General features: G+C 36.3%; 1 protein-coding gene across 1 annotated transcript in view; it reads left to right on the top strand.

The window, feature by feature from the left end:
* The window catches only part of trim44 (tripartite motif containing 44), a 61,553-nt gene that overhangs the window by 24,252 nt on the left and 15,496 nt on the right, over positions 1–21,805 (top strand). Inside the window, exon 3 of the mRNA XM_073868327.1 lies at positions 12,039–12,123. Coding sequence (XP_073724428.1) covers positions 12,039–12,123 — 85 coding nt within the window. The remainder of the gene's footprint in view (positions 1–12,038; positions 12,124–21,805) is intronic.

The following is a 21,805-nucleotide window of genomic DNA, read 5'->3' as shown; positions in this document are numbered from 1 at the left end:
GAGCTGGCGGTTTTTCTTTGATTCTCTTTTTTCGAATGGGAGCAACGGCATCCAATGTGTTAGAACAGACATTGTTTAGGTTTTCTATTACAATATCTAGATCGTCACAGTTATCTGCTACATGTTTAATTTGGGACCGGTCTGGAAGAGTGCTAATAAAGCTATCTTTAGTGGTGGAAATTATTGTTCTGGCTAATCTGTAGCATGTTGTGGATTGAGTGATCCTATCTAGAAGTACAGTGTATGACACAAGGTAATGGTCAGAAACTGCATCACTCTGAGGTGATATTTTGATGTCATTAATATTGAGTCCGAGTGACAGAATTAAGTCTAATATGTGCTTACGCGTATGCGTTGGCCCTGTCACGTTTTGTCTAATATTGAGAGAATTTAGAACATCCATAAACGCACGTCCTAATGCATCTTTTGGGTTATCCACATGAATATTAAAATCACCAACGATAAGAGCTTTATCTACAGTGACTACAAGCTTAGACAGGAAATCTGCTATTTCTTTAAGGAAATCTGCATGGTGGCCCGGAGGTCTATAGATTGTAGCTAAGGCAAAAGAGAGCTGTTTGTGGTTACGATCAGTTATTTCCATATTTGACAACATTAGTTCAAATTATTAAAATTTTAGTTCAGATTTTTGGTTTACTTTAAAAATTTTGTTGTATATTGTAGCTACACCACCCCCTCTCCCCTTTAATCGATGTTCGTGTTTATAATAATAGTCTTGTGGGGTGGATTCGTTTAAACTAATGTAGTCATCTGCTTTAAGCCAGGTTTCTGTTAAACAGAGTGCATCTAAGTTTTGGTCTGTAATTATTTCATTGACAATAAGTTCTTTATTGGTAAGCGATCTAATGCTAAGAAGGCCGAATTTTAACATTCGTGGTTCATCTGTTAATGTATTGTTTTCTAATTTTATATTAATCAGATTTGTACCAGATGTGGCAAGCGGTGCTCTGTATTTATTTGTTCGGGGAACAGATACAGTTGAAATGTGTTGATATTCTGGTAAGATTGACTCGAAGTGCTGGGATATAAGTGATCTTGACATATCACGGCAGCTAACAGACGGACGGTTAAGCCGATCCGTCTGTTTCCTGACCTGTACCCTGGATAGTCAGACTGTATTATAAGACTATTGGTCAGATTTATAGAGAGAATCGCCCTTCCTTCCTGAGACGGATGGAGGCCATCTCTCTTAAGCAGGTCAGGTCTCCCCCGGAAATGCTTCCAATTGTCTATAAACCCTACGTTATGCTGAGGGCACTATTTTGACATCCAGTCGTGAAGAGACAATAATCTACTGTAAGTTTCATCCCCCCGGTAGGCGGGGAGGGGACCAGAGCATATTACATTGTCTGACATTGTTTTAGCAATTTCACATATCTCTTTAATATTATCTTTGGTGATCTCCGACTGGCGGAGTCTTGTGTCATTCGTGCCGGCGTGAATAACAATTTTAGAAATCTTGCGCTTAGCATTAGCCAGTATACCGGGTATACAATCGACTATGGTGGCTGGTGCCTCAATGTTCACGTTCCTAAGTATCGAATCTCCAATAACCAAGGCACTTTTAACAGACGTCTCAGTCAGTGTATTGCTTAGAATATCGAACCTGTTAGAAATTACCAGGGGGGTCTTGGGTGGGCACCGGATACGACTTTGCCGCCTGACAGTCACCCAGTTAGTCGGCCGCCTTGACTCAGATGCCGGAACCAAGCTATGTGTATTACGTTTAACACTAGGCGCACCCGAAACAGTGTTTGTAGCATTAGCGGTATTAGCGTTTGTAGCATTAGCGGTATTAGCGTTTGTAGCATTAGCGGTATTGGCGTTTGTAGCATTAGCGGTATTACTGTCATCAACTAGCGTTTGGATGCGCGCTTCTAGTTATGCCATCTTCTCCGTCAGCCTTACTACTTCAATACACTTAGCACAAGTAAACCCCTCTATGCTGATGGAAGAAGCTAAACTGTACATGTGGCAAGTAATGCAGGTTACAATAACAAGCGGAGTCTTACCGCTTTCATGTTGGGTGATGGCGTCTTCGGTCACCTGGACACGGTCCGTGAAGCTACATCGCGAGGGAAGCTCACTTGCAGCACGCCCCAATCATCTGCGGACGTCTGTAGCCAGGGTGATGTGAGGCACGCTGAATCTGTGAAGGCTGGGCAGCAGCTCCTCCACGGCTTCCCGATCGCTTTCATTCTGGGCGATGGCATCTCCGTTCCCTCGAGCGCGGTCCGTGAAGCTGCACCGCGTAGGGTCTTCGCTTTTTGCACGCCACGGTCGCTTGTGGACGTCTGGAGCCTGGGTGAACTGGGCGCTGTACGTCGCGTAGGATCTGCGATAACCGGGTATCAACTGCTCCACAGCTTCCCGCTCAGGTGAGGACAGGTCTCAATAGCATACATTGGATGAGTCCGCCATTAGATCGGCAAATGGTAACTAAAGCCCGTTTGTTGATGCTAGCGGGCTATATGCTAACACTGGGTGTTTATTAGTGATGAATCGTTTCACGTGGTAGTACTGCTCAATAGTCGTCACGGTAAAGTATTCTTGAGATAAACTAATATGTTATATTATATAAATAGGAACAAGGTATTCAGAAAATAGGATTTGGATGATGAACTCGACGGAGCTCTGATGCACGATGCTCAAGGTGTGTCGACTCCAACCGGAAGTTTCACTCCTAATGTCACAAAGGTTGTCATTACTCAGAGGGGGAGAGAGAGTGGCTGAATCCGAAATCGCATACTTACTGTGTAGGTACTGAATTTCACTGGGTACCTACTTAACGTGGCAAGAATATAAGGCAAGAATGGGACCAAATTCCAACACCAAAACTCCAGCCACTCATAGCCTCAATGCCCAGACGTCTTCAAACTGTTTTGAAAATAAAAGGAGATGCTACACCATGGTAAACATGCCCTGTCCCAACTATTTTGAGACCTGTAGCAGAAATCAAATTTGAAATTAGCTCATTTTGTGCAACAATTGTAAAATTTCTCAGTTTAAACATTTGCTATGTTTTCTATGTTCTGTTGTGAATAAAATATTGGCTCATGTGATTTTGAAAGTCTTTTAGTTATCATTTTATTAAAGTTTAAAAAACGTCCCAACTTTTCTGGAATTCGGGTTGTATGTTGTTATGCAATTTTAAAATACAACATTTGAACGTGTCTGGATTGACATCTAACAATGGACTAATGTTGTTGAATGCAGTTATAAAATACATGTTTGTAGAAAAGCCTATTGTACAATGCACTGATTTTGTTTTTATGCAGTTTCAAAATAAAACATTAGTATGTTTAAATGTAGGAAAATGTAGTCATCATCACTGTTATATTTCCGGCCCCTCATTTGAGATGCTTTTCATGAACTGGGCCCCACGACAAACTAATTGAATAGCCCTGCAGTACAGTATGGAAAACACTAATTATTATGTTTTACGTAGTACTGACAAGATCAAAGTCCGTTAAAAAAGATTTTGCCCATAATTGAGCAGTCCTATATCAACCACAATATTTTTTAATATAAGCTGTATGATACAACACGGAACAGACACATACTGTACAGAGATGTGTCCCCCGCTTTTCTTGTGCAGCTTTCTTTTCAGCTTTTAAAGTCTTATCAGTCTCTTCTCCTGCATTTTTCATAATTAATATTTATAATATGCAGAACCTTTAAATGAGATCTCTAAGGCAAAGCTGTCAGGTGCAACATAAAATAACATCTAAAATAGCATATAAACAGCAGTCTTTTCTTTAAAAATGAAAAATTTAATTAAATTTAGGATATATAAATTAGAGTAAAAAAATGAATAAATAAATATGCAGCAATTTCAAACATCAAATGAAATCTGAGGGTAGAACGCAACGTGAAAAATGCTATCATGTCCGTCACATCACATTTCCTAAATCAGCATAGTTTGTCAGTACAGTCGGTAACAGATTGAAAAGTTTATATATTTCTGCAGTCCTGTAGACTGAAGTACCGTGATGACTTGAATCTGTTAAATGATTTAACTCTATGTTGTTACCTAGCTGGTAAGACACATGCTATATTAAATAAACAAAGTCCCCGCCTGTTACTCGCACAATGTGCTTATCATACTTGTTTTCTACATAAGTAGGCTATGATTTCTGCAGAGCAGAAAATTCTGATGGAATTGCGTAATCTAGTCATAAGAGCGGAATTTACTGTATAATCTGGAATTTCCTGAAGATAAATGGACAGCTATTGTTGCAGCTTGAGTTAAATATCACCCATCTTTGTTTTTACCGTCACAAGTGGAAATCTGTATGAGGAACTGCAAAACAGATTTTTTTACCTGATGGGAGGGGTTTTAGTGGACAAATCACAGCGCTTGCAGTTCGTGTAGAATGTACTCGCTCTCACATTTTTGTAGCCTATGGCATAGCTACTAGGGATGCACCGAAATTAGAATTCTTGGCCGAAACTGAAAACCGAAAAAGAGGAAACCAAGGCCGAAAAACCGAAACACCGAAATAAATGATTATGCCAATTATTAGTACAAATGCATTTATGGCTATCACTGTGTACCAGTGTTGTAATGTAACAAAGTAAAAATAATACTTCGTTACTGTACTTAAGTAGAAATTTCATGTATCTGTACTTTACTTCGCTATTTAAATTTATGTCAACTTTCACTTTTACTCCACTACATTTTCTAGATAAAATGTATACTTTTACTCAGATATATTTCCACTAAGCATATTTGTTACTCTTTACTACAAAATAAAATCAAGAAATGTGTGTGACCTCAAAAAAGGAGGTTTTGGCGAATCAGTGCTTCTAGATTGATTTACGCATGCTCCGCACACTCAATAAGGGAGGTTTTTTGCGAATCAGTGCTTCTAGATTGATTTACGCACGCTCCGCACACTCTATTTCACGCACACTCTATTTTAGCGTAGTGTTGCCAAAGGATGAGGAACTGCAATGAAAGCACCTACTGGAGGACCTCCCGTTATCGTAATCGACCACCCCGACGATGAACAGGGTGAGAAAGCTAACGTTCTACATCCGTGGCCGTATTTGTAAGAAATGTTTTTGTACATTGGAAATAAAGATTCCCGATTACTGAATAAAGTGCCTCTTATGCCTACCGAAAATCACTTACATTTTGTCATTTAAAAACTCCCCGTCCAACCTGAAGAATCACATCAAGGTACTTTAAAATAATAGTTATTAAGTAAAGCCACAATGTCAATGTGATTAAACATTAGTTATCATAAGCCGGATTGGATAATTATCTGTCTAATGTGATGGCCAGGCGCACGTGTAATAAACGTTAACGTTGCACCGCTGATTTTCCCATGGATTTATTTAATTCACAGAAAACTCTCAACTGAAACACGCTTAACTGTTTATGGTAACATTATAGCATAACTGCCGGCCGAATATTCCCTCCGGTAGGCTAATGTTAGATTGAGAAATATTGTTTTTTTTAAAACTGCTATTAATCAGTGGCAGGTTAGAAAGAAAGTGTTAAGGACTGTTTTCATATTTCAAAAGCATCATACGTTTTGTCAAACTTGAGATTTCCTTTTATGTTAATTAACTCAAAACTCAGTGGTTATAGGATAATGTTGTGCTAATGTTGTACATTGTGAATGTACGCTTGCATTGTTGATCAAAGTCACAGTGCTTTCATTGCCACACAACGAGTTGGCATTCTTTTTCTTAGTAGAGCAGCTAACTTAAAGGGATACTCCACTTTTTTCAAAAATATGCTGATGTTTTGAAATAAATAAGTTATTATTTATTTTTCATTTTTACCTGTAGTTCATACAAAAGTGAAATTTCTGCTTTTTTATTTGATGTCAGCTCTAAAAATATGCTGTTTGCTCTTTGAACTTAATAGAATTGTGCCTGAAAAGTCCTGGAAAAGACAGATTTTTATTTGATGATTGAGATTAAGAAGATAATGGGAACCCTGAATATGCTTTACTATAAGAAAGCCACAATAAAGTTCACAATCAAATTTCTAACCGCTTGCTTTAAAAAAAAACTTCTACTACTTTTACTTCAAATTCTTAAGTACATTAAATATCAGAAAATTACTTTTGATACTTAAGTACAGTATATATCAGATACTTTAAGACTTTTACTTGAGTAATATTTTAAAAGACAACTTTCACTTCTACCAAAGTCTTTTTCTAGTACAATACTTGTACTTTTACTCAAGTATTGCTTTCTAGTACTTTATACAACACTGCTGTGTACTAACTTTACTAGGGGTGTGTGACGGATCACAAAACTCACGGTTCGGATCACATTACAGTTTTTGAGGCACGGATTGGATTATTTTTAAGATCAGCGAAAAGGGGGTGGGGAAAATCTAATAACAAATAAAGAAATTGAAAAAAATAACGAAATATAGAAATTTAAAAAAAATCATCAAATAAAGAAATTTATAAAAAAAAACAAAGTTGCACATTAATAAGGGCTAACATTAGCATTAGGTACAGAAATCGAATGAAATGAGTTATAACACTGTCTTTATTGTATAAATTAAATATATTATTATTTTTAGAGCTACAGAAGTGATTTTCTCTTTGTCTTGGGTTGTTTGATTAACATTAATGAGACAGACTTAAGTAGGTAAATTGAGGTTACTGTCTCTTTAAATAAGCAGAGACTGGTTTCTGACTGTAATCTGGTTTCTGAGTGCTCTGGCGATAAGGAAAAGTTTTCACTAGAAATGTCATTAAAAGTTTTTGTTGAAAGTTAAAATAAAACCTTTTTTATCAATTTAGAAAAATAAAATTTTCCTGCTTGATCTAAATGAATTACCTTCTCCACAGACAGAATTATGGGATATTGAAGGCAGTGAAGAATACATCTATTCTGCCCTCAAGATTCTAAGAGACGGGCAACATTGCATTCGGACATGCCTTGATACCTTCCTACTTGGAATATGTCCGCTAGGGATGCTCCGATCGATCGGCCAGAGATCGGTATCGGCCGATAACGGCATTAAATGACTCGATCGGTCCTCGTTAAATTTGCCGATCGCGTGAACCGATCTTTCTGTTTACTTTTGTCATCATATGGCTCCTCAATGCGGCTGCAGTTAGAGACCAGTTTTACGCAGTGAGAGCATTTTTATAACCCGTGTCTCATGAGCGACGTGCAGATTTGCATTTCTCTCTTTGCCTTTACAGAGATATGTGTATTTTCTATGAGGACGCGGTCCGGTCCTAACAGCGCGACGCCGCGATCCGTCTTCACATCCCCATCAAACAGCGTATACAACACATATCTATCGCGGACAATTGCATCCTCATGTCAAAAGTGTATTATTTGCATGCGTTTTAAAGTTTTGAGCGTTTAAACTTTAATTTTCCTCACAGCTGCTCTCGTCTGCATACACCCGCCGCGCGCACACACAGCAGCCTGTCATCAGTGCACGTGAACAGAGCGATCTCTGTCAAGTCTTAAAGCTACAGTAACCTAATTCATCTCTCAATAAAATCACTCTCTGCTCTTCACTAAAGAACTGTTGTACTTCATACGAATGAGTGTATATTTAATTCATACAGTAAAGACTGTTAACTGTTTTATTAGGGGCCAAGCCCGCAGGGCGGCAGGCCACTATTGCGTTTGATGGTTTTCTTATTATTATTATTATTATTATTATTATTATATTTCTTCTTCCCCAATGGGAGTCTATGGCAGCCCTATGAACCGTACATAGGAAAATGAAACAAATTTGGCACACTTGTAGTGGTGGTCCTAAATAGTCATGTGACCCACTATGGGGTCTCTAGCATTAACTCTATAGCGCCACCAACACTTCAAAAATTCAATATTCAAATGGTTATAACTGTAGAATCATTTGATCAACAAAAACTCTACCTAGTACATCTGATTCCTCTCCTCACGCTCATTACAATGACCACCTTACATTAAGACTCCACCCATTACAGTAGCAGCCATTTTGAAAAGTACAGTATTTCGTTTTTTCGCTACTACTTTTGCAGCGTTCATTGCATTGTTACGCAATTTGGCACAGATAATCTTTGAACCGAGCCGCAGAGAAATGACCAAACAGAATTTTGATTTTTATCTTTGTTCAAAAGTAATAAATGCGTACATTTATCGATGTGGACCCAAAATTCGTTCTGAGTCATTATCTCGGCCATTCTTTGATCAATTGAAATGAAACTTGGTACCCTTCATAAGGACCATGAACTGGGGTACCATGCCAAATTTGAGGACAGCGCCACCTATGGGTCATGAGATATGAAAAATGGCTATTTTTGCCCATAACTATTGAAATGTTTGATAGAAAATTATGATCTTGGTGTCTATGGATTCCTTGGCTCATGACCAATCTGTAGATATATATTATGCCGGAAATGACCAAACCGCCTGTCCACTATTTTGAATTTTGTTTTAAATTGGGATAACTACTATTCTATATAATGTATCAGCACAAAAATCGGTAGGAAGCATCGGTATGATGTCCTGAAGGTACCTGGGAAATCTGAAGACAGCGCCACCTAGGGTTCATATACTATATAAAACAGCCCATAACTTCTGAAAACTTTGTCTGATATTCATTTTCTTTGTGAATTTTTATTCACTGGTTTATGTCAATTGCAACGATATCTCATTTGTCAGTTTTCAACATTCTGTTCATATCTTACTTCATAGCATATGTGAAGTAGTTTTTTCGCTACTACTTTTGCAAATTAAGTCTATTTTATGCCAGGCTGTGCTCACATAACCTTTGGAGCAATCCGCACAGAAATGACCAAACACATTTTTGATATTCTCTGCCATTCCCGAGAAATACCTGTCCAAAGTTGACTGTCCCTGTGACATTGTCTCTTTGTCATATTAAATTATTATGACTATAATATTATAACATGTTGTGCATTCCTATACAACATGTTTTTCTTGACTTAAACTTTAACTCTTCTCACTTAAACTATCTGATTCTCATATAAATTGTAATTTTGTTATTTCTGCTCTGCAATGTCATGTCTGCACCTTCCTTCCTCCATTTGAATGGTTGCAGCTCTGAAAAAAGCTTGGCTAGCTACACTGCCAGTGTAGCTCAGTCTACTAAATCGCATGCATCAAAACTCAGAGGTTAAGGGTTCGAATCCCGTCTGATGCATTTGTTATGTTTTTCTATTAATATTTGTTTTGAGTTTATTCTCACCTATTATTCTCAACCAGTCTGTTTTCCATGTTCTGCACGGCTTGCAATTTGGTGGCCAAGCATCATCACCAGTTCAAAAATGCAGTAGCGGCCATTTTAAAAAGTACAGTATTCAGTTTTTTTGCTACTACTTTTGCAGTGTTTGTTGAATTGTTACACAATTTGGCTCAGATTATCTTTGGACTGAGCCACATAGAAATGACCAAACAGAATTTTGATATTTATCTTTGTTCAAAAGTAATAAATGCGTACATTTATCGATGTCGACCCAAAATTCGTTCTGAGTCATTATCTCGGTCATTCTTTGATCAATTGAAATGAAACTTGGTACCCTTCATAAGGACCATGAACAGGGGTACCATGCCAAATTTGAGGACAGCGCCACCTATGGGTCATGAGATATGAAAAATGGCTATTTTTGCCCATAACTATTGAAATGTTTGATAGAAAATTATGATCTTGGTGTCTATGGATTCCTTGGCTCATGACCAATCTGTAGATATATATTATGCCGGAAATGACCAAACCGCCTGTCCACTATTTTGAATTTTGTTTTAAATTGGGATAACTACTATTCTATATAATGTATCGGCACAAAAATCGGTAGGAAGCATTGGTATGATGTCCTGAAGGTACCTGGGAAATCTGAAGACAGCACCACCTAGGGTTCATAAACTATATAAAACAGCCCATAACTTCTGAAAACTTTGTCTGATATTCATTTTCTTTTTTCATTTTCTATTAATATTTGTTTTGAGTTTATTCTCACCTATTATTCTCAACCAAGTCTGTTTTCCATGTTCTGCACGGCTTGCAATTTGGTGGCCAAGCATCATCACCAGTTCAAAAATGCAGTAGCGGCCATTTTGAAAAGTACAGTATTCAGTTTTTTTGCTACTACTTTTGCAGTGTTTGTTGAATTGTTACACAATTTGGCTCAGATAATCTTTGGACCGAGCCACATAGAAATGACCAAACAGAATTTTGAATTTTATCTTTGTTCAAAAGTAATACATTTGTCAACAGGAATAACTTTTAAACCATTTAATCAACTAAACTTCTACAGAGTATATTTGATGGGGTAGTCTATGCCTTCCCAGTAGCTCAACCAAATGCGTGATGGCCATGAAATCCAGAGGTTGCGGGTTCAAATCCAGCGTAGGGCAGCAATTAAAATGGTTGACAAATTTGTGTCATGTAAAGTCAAATGTTCGAACAGGTTTGACTACCTACATGGGATTTAAAAAAATTATTCTGTTCTTGAGAAAGATCTCTCCAAACTTGAACATACACATTGTCACTACAGCAATCTAGCTTAAGCAGTTGTCTGTATGTAGGTCTCCCCTGTAGCTCAACCAGATGAGTGACAGGCATGAAACCTGGAGATCATGGGTTCAAATCCTGGCTAGGGCAGCAATTGATGTCTCTTACTTAAGAGTCAAAAGCTTCAATTCATTATTTGTATTTTACTTTATTATTTTTACAGGTATTATTTCGTTTGTGCTCTTTTGGTTTAAGTCTCATGTGTAACATGTATGATGCTTTGGTGGTTCAATTGTTTTCTAGGTCAGCATTGGACTAATCGGTCCTTCTTTCAGCTTGCAAATAAATATTATACTTCAAAATTTTTATTTTTTCATTATGTTCATTCTCATCTTTGAGTCCTGTGTGCTGATAGTTCCCATACATATCTGCTACATTGCATTCTTCAATTGCATGTCCTTTCAGCTTCGTTGCGTGTTGCAGGACCATTGTTGCTTGGCCCCGTATCGCTGTCTACAGCTATATTTTTCATTAGTTTTTACAGACATAAGCCTTTTTAAAGGCATATTAAATTTCTCTTTGCAGAAGAAATATTTGTTGTGCTAATTTATTTGATTCTCCATTAAAACAATAATATACCTAATTACTGCAAGTAATATAACAAAGGCAACATCTGTGGTATTACTTTATCTAGAAAAAATGTTAAAAGTTACAGTCATCAAAGAGCTTGCATATCAGCTTGAAAAATCGGTATCGGCATTGGTATTGGCCGATCACGAAGACAACAAATCGGTGATCGGTATCGGCCTGCAAAAATCTTGATCGGAGCATCCCTAATGTCCGCCACATGATAATTAATATTAAAGCTCCCGTTCTGTCTGTGATTTTGTAGCTTTGATTGTGTTTATAGTGGGCAATATAACATGTGTTCATGTTTCATGTGTAAAAAAACACGGTATTTTTCACACAATTTACTTATCTGTATAGCGCTGTTTTCACTGTCCTCAAAACAGGCTGATGTCTTCCTTGTTTTGTGAAGTACCTCCTTCAGAAATAAGTAACAACTTCTGATTGTGTAGTTTGTTTAGTGTGTTGTGATTCAATAGCAGCTTAGCTTAGCAGAGCCGTTTGAGCCAAAGCTGGTGACGGACGTATTCATGTGGGCGGAGTTTAGTCAACTAACTGTTTTACTGACTTCATTAAAGCAGGAAATAGAGGGCTGTAGTTCGAAAGCGGCCGTTCGTTGTAGGCTTTTAAAGAGAAATTTTATTGAAGAAAATATATCGCCTGGCAGTGAACTTTGAGCTTTATCATTTTACAGGTATTATTTATGCTATTATAGCAACATTGCACACTAACTAGGGTGTAAAAAATGGTATCAGGAAGAACGTGACCTTTAAAGGATCTTATTTTAGAGATTTTGTTTAAGCTGCTAGAACAGAACTTTTGTAAACCAAGTTGACTGGTGAGTTACATTTTAATTTGTGAGAAGAATATAAGAGGAAAATATGTTGCTGTGTGCATAATCTCACTTTCTAAACGTGTATCTTTTGTTTTTCAGAGCAAAGAAGGTATTGACCTTTTGGAACAAACTCAAGTAATGGCTGAGAAAATTAAAGTCAAATGGACCTGTCCAGATATGAGTAACAATTTATACATTTCAATAATCATAGTTCATGTAATTAAATGTTGCTGAACACACCTCGTTTTCAGACCAGCGCGCCCATGGGCGTACAAATGGGCGCAAATGCATTTGTTATTTAAACAACGTGACACTTGATGTGAAAATGATAACTGCGCTGTGCTGAAACTAGCAATAAACACTTGTTGTGCGCTTTGCACTGCATTGCGCCGGGTTTATGATAGGGCCCTAAGAGATTACAGTTTTTTTTCGATTTGCTAAACGACAGTGGGCACAACTGGAGTCACATGTGCAAAACTCTAACTACAGTCTGCACAGCAGCAGTTCATGTGGACCAAACTCTAGTTCATTTTTCATTGCTTGAACACAGTTTTCAAAACTCTACACACTTATCCCATGACTTTAAAGCAACACTAAAGACTTATGGCTCTTTGCTCCCCCTACAGGTTAGAAGCGTAATTGTTCATTACCACTGTCGTAAATACTGCAGCATAGCTGGCTCTGATTGGATTGTAGGTCTGCCGTAAAGCAAGTTTTTGTAGTTTTCACTCGAACTACAGGACCACTACCCGACGGTTGGAAACTTCTTTAGTGCGGTTTTGGCCGATAGAGGGCTGCAAAGCGAATGTGAAAGTGCCATTCATCCTGTTTTGAGTGGATGAACCACTGAAACTTTTTTGGAAACGTTATTTTAAGGTAAAAAAAAACTCTTTGGTGTTGCTTTAACCACAACCTGCACAACACTGTGGATTTACAGCACTTTGTTCAAATGCTAACACACTGCTGTCAAAACAGTGAACCACATATTCAAAACAGAATTGATTTCAGCCTTGTGCCTTTCAAACACTGCTGATTGCAATTTCATATAAATAAAATTCCAATTTCATATATATATATATATATAGATATATAGATATATAGATATATAGATATATAGATATATAGATATAGATATATATATATATATATATATATATATATATATATATATATATATATATATATATATATATATATATAGATATAGATATATATATATATATATATATATATATAGATAGATAGATAGATAGATAGATAGATAGATAGATAGATAGATAGATAGATAGATAGATAGATAGATAGATAGATAGATAGATAGATAGATAGATAGATAGATAGATAGATAGATATATATATATATATATATATATATATATATATATATATATATATATATATATATATATATATATATATAGAGAGAGATATATAGAGATATATATATATATATATATATATATATAAAATATTACTTTTTATATAAATATGTTTGGTAGAGAGTGATGCTAGAGAGAGGCAGGATTAGTCCCTTATTTATTTGTTTGAATAATATGTACTTTTAGTTTCTACCTTTTTTCTCATTACTGTAATTCCATAAATGACTACAGACTATTGAAGCAAACTGCTAATTTTTATTTACCTTAAAGAATTGTTCTGTTCTAAAAATTTCAATAAATCATGTGATAAATCAATCAATAAATAATTAATTCTTTGAAGAAAACATTACTTTGTATGAAGTCACTGAAATTGTTGAAACTGTAAAGATAAAAAGTTAGTATTTTGTGTATTGGTGTTTGATGTTAGTGTTTTTCCTCTCAGTGTGTTGTGAGTGACAGTGTGTGTTATCTCAGTGAGGGTTGTGTTTAGTGTTTGGCTGCACTGAGCTGTTTTGAGTCATGTGTTTAGAGTTGTGTTGCTTGAAGTGAGTTTTGCAGGTGATATGTACAGTTTAGCTCAGGTGACACTTGGTATTGCAGACTGTAGTTAGAGTTTTGCACATGTAGTTCCAGTTGTGCCCACTGTCGTTTAGCAATCGAAAAAAACTGTAACATCTACAGTGGTGTAAAAAAGTGTTGTCCCCTTCCTAATTTTTTTTTTTTTTTTGCATGTTTGTCACACTTTAATGTTTCAGATCATGAAACAAATTTTAATATTAATCAAAGATAACAAAAGTAAACACAACATGTTGTTTTTAAATGAAGGTTTGTATTATGAAGAGAAAACAAAATGCAAACCCACATGGCCCTGTGTGAAAACATGCTTGCTCCCTAAACCTAATAAATGGTTGGGCCACCCTTCGCAGCAACAACTACAATAAAGCGTTTGTGATACCTTGCAATGAGTCTATATAGCTCTGTGGAGTAATTTTGGCCCATTTATATTTGCAGAATTGTTGTAGTTCGGCCACATTGGGTGGTTTTTGAACATAAAATGCCTTGGTGTGTTGTGGATTATTGTCGTGCTGCAGAACCCAAGTTCGCCTCAGCTTGAGGTAGGGATGTTAACAATCGATATTCGATTAATTGACGATAAGAATTAAATCGATAAAACTTAACGATTGCTCGAAAAAGCAAGCACGTGTGCACAGTGCCTGCGCAAAGCACATACACCAGGTAAAAAACAAGCTGTAGAAGTGAACCTAGCCATGATCACATTGATGCTCGATGCCAAACACACACCTGGGCTTTTTAACATCATGCGAGACGAGGCTGACTGCTTACGCAACGACATCCGCAGTGGATCTGAGAGGGTCCGATACAGAAAATGCAAATACGGTTAGGATACTGAAAGCAAAAACCCTCTTTAGGCAAGCCTACAAGATTAGCATAGCAACGCTGCTATACACAGGGAAGGAGGCCAGAAGCTGTTTTTAATAAACATTAAAATGTAATCTTATATTCTGGCAAGAAACTAAAATGTAAACTGTAAATGACTGTCGTTACACTCTGAACACCCGCACAATATATCATTGATCATAATTATTGACTGGCTGAGGCGCTACATGCTAAACACTGTTGCAGGTTTTCTAATAGAAGGGTTAAATCTTCATAATATAGGCATCTTTGCTAAAAGTACGCCACAGGTCTAAGTTGAGGTGACAACGGGAAAAGTGCCCTTCGTGTGCTGCTTGGATATAATTACAACAAACGGTGTATCAACGACTCGGAAAGCGAGGTGAACAACTAGAAAATAACACTTGATGATAATGAAACTTTTATTTTGTCATGGACGCACAGACTTTCATGCGACTGTGCAGAATGCCCATATGAGGTGAAGTTATACTGTTTCTATTAGTCATTATATTTCTTTACGAGATTAAATAGATTCTTTTTTATCAAAACACCAACTACATTTTTGTATTTTTTATCAGTTTATTTTTTTATCAAAATACCAACAACTTTAACCAGAAACACTATGCCACATGCACTGGTCCGACAATACTTCTTTCAACATTTAACAAATGTATGGGGTTTCCAGTCATCTGATTTCAGGGGTGCTAGTGTATATCGTCTACCTATCCAAAGGTCCGAATGATATTAATGACTGTGTTTATTCAGTCCCCATACCTAGATGTTTGACAGCAGCATGCAGAAGACGAAGGATGTGTTTGGGCAAATATTTTGATTCCTACGTTAATAGTTATACTAGTCTTAAACATTTAACAAAGAACATGAACAAACGGGTGTTATTTTCAATAATGTGTTTTGTATGACATTTTTTTATTATCTCTTTATATTATGGGGTAATGAAAGGTTTGCAAATCCTGTTTATCAAAAATGGTAAAACAAATATAACGTTATTATAATGTAGATTTTTAAAAATAGTTTTTCACCAACTTTTGTAAATTTAAACAAAAAGTTACTTTAAAATTCCAAATTCCAAAACAGACAGACTTACCATGAACACAGGTCATGTCATATCTGTATGGTATTTGAGCACGGAGCCTCAGCGATAATAGGGACTATAGGTATGTCTTTTAAAAGCTTAAAAAATCTAAAAATATATTTATTTAGTGTGTTTTACGTTTTAAATTTTTTATTTTATTAAAAAAACTTTTTTTTAACACAATGAGAGCCTTGTGTATCTTTTCTGAACTACAGCTTCACCTGTTCCACCCCATTGCTCTAGATAAGATCTTAAAGCGGAGTGCACAATGCTTGAAAAACACTTTGGAAAAGGAGACGGGCCAACTACCAAAACACACTTATAGCCAATCAGCAGTAAGGAGCGTGTCTACTAACCGACATCCTTGCCGGGTTGCGTATGTGTGGGGCGGGTCTTTTAAAAGAAGGTCCAGATTCTATTTGGGTAGGGGCCTGTTTGTTTAGGTGATTTCAAATATCAACATTGGCTTTCAAACATTGTGCACTCTGCCTTTAAGACAACGTGTTAGTCAAGCGAGATAATTGTGCTCTTCTATAAGTGTTAATAATTACAAACAAAACAAAAACATTTAACAAGAAGTAGCATAATCTATTCCTGCTAACTTCTCCAGGCCACATTTACTTTTTCAAAGCAGTCCTCTAAAACTTTGTTTTTAAATCATAAACTTTAAATTTTCTCTTTACCTCTTCACACTAGGGATGGGCACGGATATTCGAATTTTCGATCAGCAATAATAATTCGAATTTAAAAAATGCTATTCGAATGTTTGTTTGTTTTTAGTGTGCCACCAAAGGGTTACGACTTATTTAATGCTTTTTCACTTCATCTATACTGTCTTTTACAGACTTAAATGTAAGATATACATGAACATTAATTTGTATGTATTTCTGATTGTTTAACAATGCAGATTGCAGACGAATTTAAGTTTTTCCTTTTATCTCCGGGTTTGTCCGCGCAGCGCCGCATTTGGCCACTGGCTCAGTGAGGGCTCACGTGTTATTAAACATGCTTCTCCGCCGCCCGCATCAAAACATCAGGAGAGATTTGTAAGCTTTCTGTTATAAAGTCTACTTTATTTTGTTAATAACGAGACAGACACAGAGAACGAAATGAAACGGAGAACATTTATTATATGCGGTGCTCTTTCGAAAATGAACCGGATAACTGTACATGGCAGTTTAAAAGCAAAGCTCCGTCTTTATGAAATGTTGTTAAATTAAGCTAACGTTAGTAACTTTGGACAGTCAACAATAATGTAATGAGCCAACATATGTTATTTGTAAAATAATGTTAAATACAGATATTCAATCCTGTTTAATCCGTCTGATGTTTTTATCGGATAACCATCATCACGAGGAAGAGTTTTCTCCGCAGCACCGGCATTATTGTATCTAGTCAGAAGAACGGGCTTTCAACGAAGCAGGTAGGATAAATAGGGTTTTCTTAATTCACAAATACATGTCAAACTAAACTGAGAAGATATTTCATATGGCGATAATGTAGATGTGTTTTTTCGTTTGCTCCGGGCTCTTATTTGGTGCTTTGTGTCTGTTTAAATGATGATGGCCTACTTTGTCAAGTCCTCAAACTTCGCTTAGATTTGGGGTTAGCCGTGTTGGGGTAGTTACTCAAAAAATGTAATTAGTTACTAGTTACTTCTTTAAATTGTAATGAGATTACTTTACTAGTTACTGCATTTGAAAAGTAACTTCACTACTTATTACTTTACTTTCCTTTTTCTTAATTTACCACTTAGATACATGGACATGGTTTAGGCAGGGTCGGCTGATGATGAGTGACTCCTTTAAATCAGGGGTCCCAACCTTTTTTTCCATCACGGACTGGTTTCAGCTTTTAAAAAAAATTTGCGGACCGGATGGTTGGGGTCGCTGAGTTGCTGTTCAAACGTGCTGAAAATCCTCCTTTTCAAAATGTACGTTTTAAAGGGAAGTAAAGATAACAACCATGCATTAGGAAAATTAATAATTGCTTTATTTAGGCTATAGTATATTTTCTATTGTTTTTTACTTTCATTGTTTTTACTAGTTTGCCTGCCCATTTAGTCTTATTAATTAATGGAACCTAAACGAACTTGGCTTGCTGTTCCCGAAGGCAGCTCGAATCTTGGTCGGGCTCGAGACCCAATTCCAAGTAACAGAAGAGAAGAGAAGAAAAATGCAGTGAAGGAGGAGAGATGCCAGAAAAATTGCGACTGGGCACAGAGGCACGGAGACTCACGTTTACCATGATTAATGATGATTGACAAGTTAAGGTTCCTTTCAAACCTACGTTAAAAGTAGGTTAGTATATAATATTTGGTATAATATAATGTATGTAAGATCAAACAGTAATGAATTCATACTAATGACCGACTTGAAACTAAGGGTTTGACTCAGACTATGCTCTGCATGGGGTTTTAATGCCTTTTTTTCTGTAGGATATTTTTTAAAAAGGATTTTAAAAAAATATATATTTTTTACAATGTTTTCAACTTATATATATATATATATATATATATATATATATATATATATATATATATATATATATATATATATATATATATATATATATATATATATATACAGTGTTGGGGGTAACGCATTACAAGTAACTTGAGTTACGTAATAATATTACTTTTCTGAAGTAACGAGTAAAGTAACGCATTACTTTTTAAATGTACACATTAATATTTGAGTTACTTTTTCAAAAAAGTAACTCAAGTTACTTTTTTAGTTTAATTAATTTGATTCAAAAATATGTACTGAATTAAACTAAACGTATGCACTCTCTGTGCCTGTGTGGAAACAGTTTGAGTCAGAAACTGAGATGGCAAGCCAGAGCTAAACATTTTTGTGATGAAATATGCAATTTCTGAATGCAGAACTTTTCAGTCATAAAAACACCTGCAAGGCCTGAAAGAGATCAAACTTTAGCCAAGAAAAAGTAACGCAAAAGTAACTAAAAAGTAATGTAAGCATTACTTTCCATGAAAAGTAACTAAGTAATGCAATTAGTTACTTTTTTGGGGAGTAACTTAATATTGTAATGCATTACTTTTAAAAGTAACTTTCCCCAACACTGTATATATATACATTCATACAGAATATAAGTTTAGCTTGTTGTGGATATTTCCTAATTATGAGCCTTCTTGTGAAATTATGACAAAATGAAAAATACAAAAGACGCATGTCTTAATTAACATAATTTAAATAAACGAATATTCAAATATTCATTCTTTATGAGCGTAAATATTCGAATAGTAAATTACTGGAAAATGCCCATCCCTACTTTACACCCATGCTATTTATTTAATACGTTCTGGTTAGTGGTGCACGATATATCGGCCGCCGATATAATATCGGCCGATATGGTCATTTTTTTTACACATCGGCATCGGTCCGATGTCAAAATAGGGCCGATGTGAACAGGCCGATAATCATACCTGTGTATTTGACGTGTGTGTAGGAGACGTGAGTGTGGGGGCGAGTATATTTGTTTTTGCACAAGCGCATAAGTTACACATGTGCTGAAGCAGGTTCTGTCGTTTGCCTGGTCGTTCTTCAAAGTGTCTGAAGAAGATCTTCGCTATGCTGTGTGACAGGGGTGTCCAATACGTCGATCGCGATCGCAAAGGCAATGCCGATAGATTGCACATAAGTTAACTGTGTATCCTTATGCTGCTCAATGCCTCCAAGAGTAATTGTGACACACGTAAGTCTTGAGTTGCTGTGCCTTTCTTCTCAAATGTGTTTTTATAAATCTTATGCCTGCCCACCAGAGCATGTAAGCGGTGCGGTAATATTTCCATCGGAGCGCAGAGCGCATTTCCGAAATTTCCGCTCTGCTCGCTCAATACGCTCAGCACCGCTCGCTCATCCCAGAATGCCCTTTGGTAATTTGCTAGTTCGAGAATCTGTAAAAATGGCTAGCAATAAGTTATGGAGTTCAAATATTGTTTTAATGAAGTTGCCAGCCTTACATAGAAATGAAAGAAATAAAACTAAGACAGAATAACTGTAGTGTCGTCTGCATCTAGATGCAGTTTTAAAGATTAAAATTAGGCTACTTTAATCTAACTGATCAACACAAATACAAAGCGCCATAATATAGGCTAACTGATTGCTTACCAGCATTAAAACCACTTAAAATAAGAACCTTTATAGTTCTCCGCTCCGTGGATGAGAAAGCTTCAGCCAAAAACGCATTTAATATTCACTGACTGAACACTGGACTCTTCCCTGGACATTTAGATATTATTTTTTTCATCAACAGCATGCGTGGAACATTATAAACATTGATGATAATCTGCCGACTCGACTGATTCAGCACGTCCTCTATTTTACAGAGAGTTCGCTTAATTAACGGCTTTTCATTCGGTCCGTGTGAGCTAAACATGTTTGTGCTATAATTTGCTCTCGCTGCTATATTTCTAAATATTTTTGACCAAGTAACACTCGGGATAAAATGTAAGTTGTTTTAGATAGCATTTAAGCTTCTGAAATGATGACAAATCAGTCTGACTAAAATGATATATCCAGATGAATTTAGCCAAAATAATGATTTATTCGTTTTCATACTATATAGATACACGTTAATTTATCTACCAATATACTATTGAAAATGCCATAAATAAATACTCATGGCCTTCTGTATTGCATTCGTTTTGTACATTTACAGGTTCATAAATACTGTCTAATTTTAATTTCTTTAAGACAGAGCTGTGTTCTGTATTTACTGATGCACTGTAAATTTGCACTTTAAAAACCTTCTTGTTAAGAAATTGTTCTTAAATTTATTTTAGTTTTTTCAAATAATATATTTATATAACAGAATAGTTTGTTAATCTTTCTCATAAGGGGAACGAATTATTATAATATTTCGTAATTACTTATTACATTTATTATTACTTAAAATTAGTAAAACATGTGAATGTCGTGGAATCAATTTGTTAATTTTAATTATATCCGGAGCTCCGTATCAGTTAAACTATAATAGCCAACACACAACTGTACATAACTGCGATTTATCAGCTAATACTTTAATTAAATGCAATTATCCAAGAAAACAATTAGGCTTACTAAAAAAAATTATATCGGAGCGGGATCTGAGCGGGAATTGGTTTATTTGCGAGCGTGAGCGGAAAGTTAACGGAGCGCTTGCTTGGGCGGCGAGTGACTGAGTGGAGCGCTTGAACAGTAGAGCGGAATATTTAGCGGAGCGTCACACCGCTCTGCTTCACTCACATGCTCTGGACAGCCCTAAATCCAATGTAGAGATATACAAGTAGTCCACGCATTTAAAGTGTTTTTAGCATGTAGAACTTGTCGGCTAAAAGTCTGGACACTACTGTCTTAGAGTAATTGTGAAACAAAGTCTTTTTGAGTTGCTGTGCTCTTCTTCTCAAATGTGTTTTTTATAAATCTTATGCCTGCCCGCTGCAGCTTAGTCATGTAAACTTCCGAAATTTACCAGGATGCAATCGCATTCTTGCCTTCATGCAGCTGATGCACGCGCCCGGTGTGTGTACGCGCCCGAGGGAACGAGGGAGGAAGAGAGAGAGAGAGAGAGAGCTGCATTGTGCTGATTTATATGCTTCTGATACTATTGTCATTTTCTTTCTAGTTTGTTTTACTAAACCGTATCTCCGCTATTTTATACAGTACTCGACATGAACTCCAGGATTTTTTTAACTTCTGTAAGTAATGGTGACAGCCCTAAATCTAATGTAGAGATATATGCAGTATAGTCCACGCATTTAAAGTGTTTTTTTAGCATGTAGATCTTGTCGGCTTTATCATCTTAAAAGTAGATCACCACACAAAAAAAGTCTGGACACCCCTGCTGCTGTATGCAATGAGAGTGAGGGCCGGGTGATACGAGGGGGAGTTCGGGACAAATTGTTCAACACAACCAATTTGATCACCCACTTAAAAAATAAGCATCCCGAAGCTTACAAAGAATAAGCTTACATATCA

The sequence above is a fragment of the Misgurnus anguillicaudatus genome, chromosome 6 (assembly GCF_027580225.2).
Source record: "Misgurnus anguillicaudatus chromosome 6, ASM2758022v2, whole genome shotgun sequence".
NCBI classification, from domain to species: domain Eukaryota; kingdom Metazoa; phylum Chordata; class Actinopteri; order Cypriniformes; family Cobitidae; genus Misgurnus; species Misgurnus anguillicaudatus.
Note: the sequence above shows the minus strand (reverse complement) of the source record. Positions and strands in the feature narration are given on the sequence as shown.